Source organism: Anabas testudineus, chromosome 6 (genome assembly GCF_900324465.2).
Source record: "Anabas testudineus chromosome 6, fAnaTes1.2, whole genome shotgun sequence".
Taxonomy (NCBI): Eukaryota; Metazoa; Chordata; class Actinopteri; order Anabantiformes; family Anabantidae; genus Anabas; species Anabas testudineus.
In genome coordinates, this window is record NC_046615.1 from 9249940 (window position 1) to 9261184 (window position 11245).

General features: G+C 42.2%; 1 protein-coding gene across 2 annotated transcripts in view; it reads right to left on the reverse strand.

Annotated features, from left to right (window-relative positions):
• Positions 1–10630, reverse strand: part of trim44 (tripartite motif containing 44) — a 37138-nt gene extending 26508 nt beyond the window's left edge. The window contains exons 1-4 of one of the 2 annotated variants that reach the window (XM_026364876.1): positions 10295–10630; positions 8888–9543; positions 7584–7661; positions 29–325 (exon numbers count right to left, since the gene is read on the reverse strand). In XM_026364876.1, the coding sequence (XP_026220661.1) occupies positions 29–325; positions 7584–7661; positions 8888–9526 (1014 nt within the window). In that variant the 5' untranslated portion in view covers positions 9527–9543; positions 10295–10630. Of the gene's footprint in view, positions 1–28; positions 326–7583; positions 7662–8887; positions 9565–10294 lie in introns of both variants that reach the window. The other variant, XM_026364875.1, reaches the window with a different exon arrangement.
• Between the last annotated feature and the right edge of the window lie 615 nt (positions 10631–11245).

Genomic DNA, 11245 nt, shown 5'->3' on the forward strand with positions numbered 1-11245 from the left:
ACTTGATAATCTTGACGATTCTTCTCACCGGCACTCTGTGGGCTGGTCCAGGCGCTGCTAGAAGGGCCTCTGCTACCACTGCAGGACCTATTGCCTGCGCCTCGGCTTGCTCCAGAAGGCACAGCTGCTGTGTGATGTTGGCCATCTCCTCCTGCAGTCGCTCGGTTTGGACAGTGATCTCGGCAATTTTCTCCGCAGCAGACGCTGTCAAGAATGCTTCTTTGAGGTCTACCAAGTGAAGGGTCCTCTTCTCCTCCAGACGCACCAGTCTGCGGAGCTCATCAAACTGGCTGTTCACGTAGGCCTCCAACTCCTCTGTAGTCATCTGAGACATGTAGATTGGAGACAGAAAGGAAGAGTTTGAATTGAGACAATCTAAGTAGATAATTACTTCAGTGTAGGTATTAATTATTCAAATGAACTCATAGAGAAGTGATAAACAAAGTAAATATCACAAATAGGAATCAGGCGACAATAAAAGTGTTGTGATACAAACTGAGTGTCCCACATTCAAACAGAGATGTTCATATGGACTCACCACAAACTACAGGGCAGACAAAAATGTTGTTGCTTCTAGTTTGACGTGAATAATAATAATATAATAATATATTAATAAGCCCACTGGTCTCTGTCATGCAGTAGTTAATTGATAACATGAAGCAGATCCCCTGGAGGTAAACTCTATGCATCCCATCTGTAGATAGAGACCTCAGAGGCTCCTTCTACCACATCTAGCCATCTGTTTGGCTTTCAAGTCAACTGAACTGCACACTGAGATACCTTTTCATTTCTGTTCCCCGGTCCCTGATGAGGCTCTCTTTAGCTATGACTCATTACGTTAAAACACCTCAATAAACAGACGCCTCCCTACGATCCTTCCCACTGAGATGGCTCCACCTCCAACGCAGATGCTGTTATGAGGTAAAACACCCCAAAGTCCCCTGTCATGATCTCTGCTCCTGAATATGTTATAATTGCTTCAATCTATGAACATCAGCTGCTCACTCTCTGCACTTCCCTTGAGCAGAACTTCAGTGTCTTGCTTCCCATCTATTTTATCTTGTTTCCCCTCAGCCTCACTCTCTCCACTGAAGCAAAGAATCATTCATTACGGAGGTTGCCTGAGCCATGGCCCCTAGGGACTCAAAGTTTTAGCCTGTATTTGCCATTTGTGAACAAGCAATGCAATTCTCCGAACTGGCCATTAAACCGAGCGCAAAAAGTCCCATTTATTTATATTTCATTGTTTCCTTGTAGTTTCTTTGTTTGGGCAGAAAAAACAGAGATGTTGTTCTTTCTGACTCAGACTGGGAGATTTAATTAACATCTAACTATCTGGAAGTTGAGTCATGGCAACGGGACTTCCCTCTTGCTAGGTCGAAACGTTTCACTACTCATTCAAGTAGCTTCTTCAGTCTGAAGATAGTTAGTTAGAGACCACAAATTTCTGCTCCAGGTTTGGTTTCACTCCAACTCTGGCCTAAATGGATGAATGAAATGAAAAAAAAAACCTGTTTCGACTTATCAATAAGACTTATTCAATAAACTACACCTAACTTAACATCTAACTGAAATACAATGAGTAATTTTCTCTTTTTGCTTCACTAAAATAAGCATCAATTAATGTCTGGGTTGGATTAGCAACATGCTCTATTCCTTACAGATGAAATGTATCTACGAATGGGGTAGACTGGAAACAATAAAGAAGTTTTTTCCAAATCGTTCTATGCCTCTGGAAAGAGATACGTACTTACATAGACAAACCTAAGAGAAGGAAGTGCTCAAATACACTTTGTAAATTACCATATTGACTGACTAAACGTTCTTGAAGACTTATAATTTTAAAAAGCTGTGAGTACTTAAAAACACATTAGGAAATGACAAAACATTACCATTTCATTTTGTGATGGGACTAAAAGTTAATGTTACCTTAATATTGCTCATGTTTTCATGTCTCTGATTTGTCTCTTGTTCTGAGTTGGCTTTAACTAAGGAGGCCCAGGCCCCATGGAATATCAGCAAATTTAATATTCATGTCCAATTTCACTAAATCTAAATAATCCTTTCAAATATTAATTTCTAAAAGCTTTGACATCTGCTGTGCATTTACATTCATTATTAGTTGGCTAAATGCAATATATCATTCATGTCACTGTTTCAGTGACATTTCTGAATCCATTAACAATAGTACTGTAATTACTTCATTCGGTAGTGTCAGGCATAGCTTTAGCATCCCGCTGTCATTGTGAATACAGATGAAGAGTAATATTTTAGGTTGTATTTTTTAGCCAGCATTTCTTTAAATGCATAGCCTATGACTTAAAGTGAAACCCATTTAGTTTTTAAAAGAAGGAACTATAAAATATTTGGGGTTCGGAGACGACTGCTCTACCAACTGAACCACTGCCGCCTCCACAAATCAGTTTCTCCGTAGGCACAGTAAAAGAAAATCTGTGTCTGCATGTTGTCTTCTGCTTTGCTTCAGAATAAGAGAAAAAAAAAAAGCAGTTTGCGAATATCATAAGAGCAATGCTACACAAGATAAAACCTATCATCTTTAGTATCTTATCTGTCATCAATCTGGCACATTCCATCACCACATCTCTCCGTCTCCATGACCTCTGCAGAGCCTCCTGCCCTCTCATCGAGTCCCTGTGGCCTCAGTGGCAGATGGGAGCCGTGATCCCAGATCAGTGCTCTTTGTGTTTGTGGAGCAGGAGCCCTCTGGCCTTGGAACCTTTCACTCAGCAACAGGGTTTCTCTGAGAATTGCTCCTACTAGCGAGGAAGGAGCATTCATGCGTGCTAATCTTCATTTGCATTGCTGCAATCTGAGGCCACGAAATGAGGCCTCGGGAGAGACAAAAGCACACTGCTTACAAGGGCAGAGTTGGCCATTAGAAAGAGGGATGAAAGAGAGAGAATACAAGCAGTGCTAGGACGTCAGGCAAGCAGATTAGGAAAGCTCATTTCTTTTTCAGGTGAAGGTAGTACGTCAGGCAAGCAGATTATGACAGCCGAATTCTATTTCAATCATGTTTCTAACATGCCCTGTATGCAAAACTGAAAAACTTAAAAGGTCTTTGTTGATTCAATCCTCATTTATGCAACGTTATCTGACATGTCTGTGGTCATTTCAATGAAGAAAAAGAAAAAAAATAAAACAAACCGACCCATGATTTCATCACTTTATGTACAACATACATTTACAAAGGATGAAATTCTAAGAGTGAAAAGCTGGGATCTGTCGTCTTTTCTAAAAATAGGAACTTTCCACTAACACTTGATGTAACTGCAATATAGCGAGACACTCAAACGAAATTAACTTCACACGGTAGTGTACTGACGGGCTACAAGAGGTTCTGCTACTGATTAGTGTTGACAATAAAAGCTGCACAACAGGAAGCAAAGCCCTTGGGAATTAAAATAAATAATTTTATTACTTTGGTGAGATATCAAGATCCACTAAAACAAAAGTAAGATGAAAAGGACAGATATCAAAGTAGCCTCAGCTTTTAATTTGAACCTTTTGAACCACACAGACACTTCAGTGGGTCCATCAGCACAAATACTTTCTGTGGACAAAAGCCTTGAAGTTTCAAGTTAACTCCCTGAATTACAACATGTGTTTTATGAAATTACACATGATGCATGAGTCACCTAGACTACCGCTACACGTGCAACTGCTTCTTCAGGGGAGAATTCAAAAGGTTAACAGTCGTTGAATGTTCTTGCCCCCAGATCAGAGCTGGCCCTGCTGGTTATTCAGAGGCCTGTTTTGTGCAGTGCTTTTTAAAAAGACCTAAAACGCATTAATAGAGCATTAGGAGTAAATGGATTTGAACTGCCCTTGCCCTTGGCAATAGTGGCCATGTTCCAAGTGAACACTACTCTCTCTCTCGCAGGCTCTATTTTATCTCTTCCAGAAATTTGATTCACCAATTTAGACAACACACAACACAAAACACAACACAACACAGCACAAAACAGTCATATGAAGTGGGGAGGTAAGAAAAGTTAAAAAGAGCAAAGGAAAAATTAGAAATTCTTTATAACAGAATAGTTTTAATATACAACCCCTGTTTTTATTGGTTTCGAGCGAAGCAATGTCAGCCAAGCGACTTTCTGTGGAATGATACCGAGTAATTCAATTAGAATCCTGTGAGCAGAGATACAAAGGGAATGACAGCCTTAGAGCGCAATGGGATATGTGTTAGAAAGAGGAAGAAGAGAAAGTACGAGGTAAAGAAACGCAAGAAAAACCAGGATGAATAAACCTAACAACAGCAGCCAAGTCTTTTCATGCCTCTTCCGTCTGTTCATCAGCCTTGGCTCCCTAAGACAGCTTTAATGTGTCTGCTGCTCTTCTACATTTTATGAGGCGGGGATAATGGATGTAGCCATCGCACACACACACACACACACACACACATACGCATTAGTGACTGGGATGATGGTTGCCGTGCCGTTTCCAGATATCGGACTCCTCTCTCTGTAGCTGCAGAGAGCGGCTCCGCAGGCAGCATGTGCCCCAGATGACGCCCTGTGCGGCAGAAAGTGAGTAAATAAAACATGAGCAAGGTGAATCTACTGACTGAAGCCGCACCATGCTTCACACATCACTTCCAGCTTTCTAACAACAGGTAATGCCAGCTGACTGGCTGAGTGACAGACAGCCATCTAGGCCCCACATGTTATGTTACGCCTCTGGTCCTCGATTAATATGTATGCAGCTTCAACATTGTTTTTCACACTATATTCCATTCCTCTGTGGAGAATGGAGATATGAGCTTTTTGGAGATTAAAATGCACACACTTGCAGCAAAGTAAATCATTAAACAGGACAAATTCATCAAGTGAACAGCAGTGGAGGGTTAAATCTTTTTATCTACCCCTCATGTCTTCACAGACAACAGCCCACATCTATTCCTCTGTGAAGTCCTTTAGGATGTCAATACCATGCAATTTAACATTCTCTAACTTCTATCTCTCTCTCTCTTTGTCTCTCACTCTCTCTCTCATACACACACACAAACACACACACTAATAACTTTTCTTACCAGGAGCAGTCTCTCTGACGGTTGCCTGTCATGCATAATAAGAAATGCTGACATTTGAGAGCGCAGGGAGGACACGCTGAGAAATCCACATAATGGTCTCAAACACACACCTGTGAGTGAACAGGTAAGTGGTTTTCAGAGAGCACACAGCACCTCTACAGTGAAACAGCACAGGACTAAATGTCCAGGCAGTCCTTGGGGCAGCACTGATATTTCAGTATGATAATAGACATGAACTCGGGTGGGGTGCTGGCTGGCAGAAAAGGTGCTACCTCTCGCAGGCCAGTCAAATTAACCTTCTAGATTATGCCACTGTGCTTGGGTCACATCTCTGCAGGTAGTGAGCAAAGCTCCTGTGTGCCACTCTCTGATGGGTTCAGACACAACTATAGAAACAGAGTGTAAGGTAGGACATGAGCTGCGGGTGCGGTTTAGAGAGCAGGTGCAGCCCCTGTCAAATAGCTGAGACCATAACCAAGAGGTAGCTGTATAACCCTGTTGCAGCCGCCCATTGTTACATCTCTCAAAGCACAACACATTACTGTCAGTGGGCAGGTTTTATTATCAGTGGCAGAACATGTCCCCACTATGGCATCTGTAATGGAAATACAGCCACTGTTTTCAAGGTTGGCTTACCATGGAAATTCAGTTTGCTGATTTTTTTTTTCTGTGTGTGGTTGATATCAGGACAATGGTGGCTGTGTGTGAAATACACTCATCACCCCGCTTTCCGCTGTGAAGGTTGTACAAAAAGGATGAAATAAGGTTATAAGAATTCTTTCAGTTTGTGGCCCTCATTTCATGTCTTTGTTTCATGTGGCTGACCGAGACAATATGAATGTCACAAACACAAACAAATACTCTCCTTTACTGCAGTAGCTACCATGGACTGTGCTTTTGCACAAGCTACCACTTTAACTTTACGAGGTACAAAGACAGGGTAAGCGTGAGGAATTCTTGCCCAGGAACCCCACTGGAGGAAGGCCACAGCCATGATGGTTCAGCATATGCACAATGACTGGTCTGTGGCTATGCAGCCCTATATGCAGCAAGCTTTGATACACTGTGTGCATCAAAAGTTGTGGCTAATTCATGTGTAATACACGATATCCACATCAATCCAAGAAATTCAAGACTCAATTCAAGGATTTCTGTCGACTAACCAAGTTCACCAAGGGTTTAAAAAACAACTTGAGGGTATTCAGTATTCAGCTTTCCACTCTCTTTTTATATATAACAATGCCTAGATCATAGTCACTCTCAAAATACAACTTTTGACTTAGCACAAAGGCGCAGTCAGAAAAAGTGACAACGGAATCTTTACAATCTTACAACCAAGCCTTACGTTTCTGTAATCACCCAATGATGCCATCACTCATAATCTTGCAGTCAAGATGTGTGATGTGTGAATGGGACATCATGACAAATATATGGTTTGAAATAATTGGCTCTCATGTGTTTCTGCCTAATGCCTTTATGACATAATCTCTAATCCCTTTTTATCTCAATTCTAGACTGCTGTGCTTCCACTGTTGCACTGCCTGTACCGGTGCAGTGCTTACTGTTATACTCACTAAATTAGAAATGAGCAGTGGCTCTTTTCGCTCTGCTGTGGCTCCCCACAGCTTGAATCCAAGTTCAGCTGAGTATTTTTAACCTTACAGAAATAATTAGATGTTTTAATTCTGTAGACAAGACCTATTTGAAAAAGAAAAAAAATCCTCACATCTTTTGTTTCATATATATATATATATATATATATTACATGCACATACAATATTCAAATGTAATCGCAGCTAATCCAATCTGGACTTAATAGCAATGAATTAAAGCAATAGAAGTAGATTACTTAAAATATAAAAATACAGCTACAGAGGCTGCAGTGTTAATTTGTCTGGCCCACTGAGGACGCTTGACCTAATTATGTGAATCCAATATGAAATCCAACGTATAACCTTGAAGCAACTACAGTATACAGTATATACATACTGCAGGTCATTTCATTAAGATAACACAAAGCCAAATGGAAAAACATGACAGTAGAGACATATTATTAAACTACTGCAGATTATTTTATAAACATGCTTTATACATTGTCCTTTCCATCACTGCTCACTTGCACAATTAGAAAAAAAAAATTAAGTGGATTAAGTTCACAGCAAAAGCAACTGTTATGTGCCATTTGCTGCCATTAATATGCTTGCTACACTTACTCAGTTCTTTCTGAGATGCAAAACCTTAATTTGACATCTGGGCACTGAATTGACAGATGCGTCGGAAAGAAAATTACCATAAAATTTAATAAAACCAAATGGCATGGCCATGTAATGAAAAGCAATGTAATATTCACAGGGTACGCTGTCATTCCTTGCAAGGAGGTCAAATTCAAATTTTACTGCTGCTGAGAAATTTTTATTTCATGAGAAGAGTTATTCAGAGCTCATTACCAAATGAGAAAGGTTCAGTAAAAAAAACTTTCAGAAGCGGTTAACAGTGTGGGTTTGAATTAGTGTTTTGCACTCACCTCAGGGTTTGTCCACTTTGTCTTGATCTTCTCAGCCATTTGCTGTGTGCAGCCCAGCAGGTCATAGCCCTGCCTGCTCTACAGGTGGAGCATATAAAGAAAGAGTAAACACAAAAGAGATTCTTCACATTGACAAAACAAATGTTAGGTTTTTTTGATTGATATGTCAGTATTGATAATGTGACAGTATACTTGGGATGATGATTTTAGTTGTGCACGCACGGAAAAAAGATGTTGTACACCCCCGACAAATCAGGCTACAATTTGAATATCAAGTTTGAAATGATACATGCTCAACACAGTGTGCACCAATACGGAAAGGCCATCACTCAGGAACACAGGAAGAAGGATTAAAAACTAGAGTAGGTCTGGAATAAATAATGTGGCCTTGGGCTGTGTGGCTGCATGTGTGACCCCTTTTGTCTCTCATCAATCCATATGTGGCTGTGATGCAGGAGTAAGTCAGTGCAGTGTGCTGCTCTACTTTTGTTTTTCAGATGTACAGCCACAGGGCAGAGGACAACACTCTGGCTCTATAAATCACACTCAGCACCCCATAAGGATTCTTACTACAGCTGCTAAATGCACTGTCTTCATGTGACAATTTCCAAACAAGGCTCTTGCTGAGATGGTCAGATTTTTCAAAAACAGCAACCCAAAACTAAGTCCTGCTTTCTGATCTTATCGCACATAAGCACAGTTTTTTGTGTGTTTAGCGTGCTGATAGAATCTGACTGGTACTAGATGGTAATATAATGATCACAAACACTACACTCTGGCAGGACTGAGCCCACAGTGATGATGGGGTCCAGCACAACATTAGCCCAGCTTATTGGACCAACTGCAATGCTGCATTGAATGACTGATGACTCACTGGACCAATTACTTACAGTTGGGTAAAACCATAATTGGTGTAGGGCTAAATAGACATTTGGGTATACTCATAATGCTAGATTTCAATTTCAGTTTCCACTGAAATTATTGATGCTGCTTTGAAATTAATTCAGCTTATTAATGATGCTATGTGGGTGGTCATGAGACATTTTTAAGTTTAAAATGTTACACTGAGCCCTGGTGAGTTGACTTAAAGACTACAAGGCCTACAGCTATTGGCATACTACTTAATAGTGAATTAGAAATGCAAACCACATAGGTGATGCTCTGAATACATTATCTTGCAGAGCTGCAGATGTTGTGGAGCATGCCATGGTAGAGTAAGTACAGTAGAGAGCATACAGTAAACCACAACATGCCTATCTAGCATGTACAGTATAAACCTGTCGTGTTCTGACTGTGCGACTCACCTTCTGCCAAACGTAGGCCTCGTGCAGAGTGATGATCTCATGATCCCTGTGCTCACCCTGCACTGCACACACGACACAGATTATCTTCTCATCGTGTTTGCAGTAGAGGGAGCCTTCCTGCCCATGCTCTTGGCATCGCAGTCTCTCTACCGTCACAGCGTTCCTCTTCCCAGCCTCTCCAGCAGCAACGCCCTCCTGCCCAGCCTCTGCACCCTCGGCCTCATCACCCAGCTCGGCCTCCAGCAGCAGACCATTCTGGGCTCCCTCTCTTTCCTCTGCATCGTCACCCTCATCTCCAATTGCCAGTGCCACTGCAAACGGCGCCATCCCCGGATTCGCACCCAATGCAGCTGCCCTCTCTGCCTCATCCTCCGCTTCATCTCCAACTCCGGAGTCTCCGCTGGCGCCAAGTCCATTAGCTTGTGTCCCCTCGTGGACATAAGGCATTAATGGGTGATGTGTGCTGCTGGCATGTCTCTCGCCATGGAGTGTGCAGAAAGCGAAGCTGCAGGTGTGGCACACTTGTGTGGCAGGCTGGGCCTCATCAGGCTCGCAAGCATCACACGATCCGTCCATTTGGGGCAGCTCCTCCTGTTTCACCTCAGTGGCTCCTTCCTGGGGATCCCCTCTGTGGTCCATGGTGATTGAAAATAATTCTGAGGATAAGGGGTGCAAGTCTTACAGAAGACAAACACAGCAGAGGACACATTATTAATAGCCGTGACCTTCTGTGAACAGTTCTCATAGTTGCGAGGGGGGGGGAATCCAAGATCCTCTGGACTAATCCCCTCTGACATAATGTTCCCACAATAGATGATGCCGCAGGAAACAACAGCCAGAGCGACACTCTTGCACAAGCTACACAAGAGGACCCCATCTGCAGTCACCGAACTGTCTTTGTGTGCAAACACGCTCACTCTGTTTACAGACTCACAAGCAGAGGAGTGCTGAGTGCATGTAGCCCGCTCTGGCTGCCTCACCTCCCTCACCCCCCTCACCTCTCTGTGTGTCGCCTGGCCCTGAACTTTGCCGTGGTGTGTTTTGGTCTCTTTCCCCTCTCACTCTCTTTTCAGCCTACTCTGCAGGTGTGAAGCTGGCAGATTGAAAACAGACCATGGTGCATGCCTGGTACACAGTTACACACACACACACACACACACACACACACACAGCTTCTCTTTCTTTATCTTCTAAGCGTTATTTGTTTACTGTTTCCCACTGCTGATACAAACAACCGGTAGAAACCCCGCTGTACTGCAGACGAGCCTCCCTCTCCCCCTTGTTTTCACCCCCCCCCTGTGCTATTTCTCTGTCTCTCTCTCACACACACACACACACACACACAGGCATTTTCTCCTTCCTCCTGTGGGGTTTACCAGTGTGCAGCTCACTGCACTGTGTACTCACTCGTCTGTGTCCTCCTCTGGTGCTCCGTTTTCCTCTGTCTGGATCTGAGATCACGTAGAGACAGGGGACATGTTAGCTTGGCGGCTAACTTCCGTAGCACAACGGTTGTGCTTTAGCGTTAGCTGACTCCTTGAATCCGAGCTAATTTAGCATTATAGCACAAGAGGGGCTCCAGCTTCAATACGACAGCGTTTACTTCCTTATTTTTATCTGCTGCTGTGTGTGTGTGTGTGTGTGTGTTTTGTTTTTTTCTTCTATTTCCTGCTCGTAGTCTCCTGTGTGTACGGGAACGGCAGAGACACACAGAGGCTGGAGAGAGAAACTCGTTTGACAACAACAGATCAGACTGAAACTACAGACTAGAGGCAGGTGACAGGATAAAACACCACAGCTGGATTAAATATGTCTTTATTTCCTGTAAAGAACTCAGGTATAAGCTAGTGTTAGCTAACTTACTCCAGCTAAATGTGAACTAGCTTTGCTGCATGCGGGCAGTTAATTACGATGTTACTGATCTGACGGTGACATGCGAGTCGTTTCTTTTTTTCTTTCAATTGTATTAAAAATCTAAATGTCTCATTTAAAAAGTAAATCAAGTACAGTTTGTGTTTTAAACTATTTCCAGTCATACAGTGCACCAGTACATTTTAATTTCACAGTCATGATGTGAAATGTTTTGGCAGTGACACATTTTATGTTTTGCAGATGCTGCTCCTTCGTTTTTTAAGATTTATTTTTCACGTTTCACAGATATACAGAAGAACAATTATACCCTCTTTCTATTATATTTATCATAATTGACCTTGGTGTTAACCTGTGACCATTGTGAAGTTTCTCCGGGGATTAGACAACAGCTTAGGCTGTATAAATGCACCACTATTTCCCACTTGGCATTTAAATAGTGTTAAAAGAGGTTCACTTTACTGGTCATACATACATTTATAAGGACGA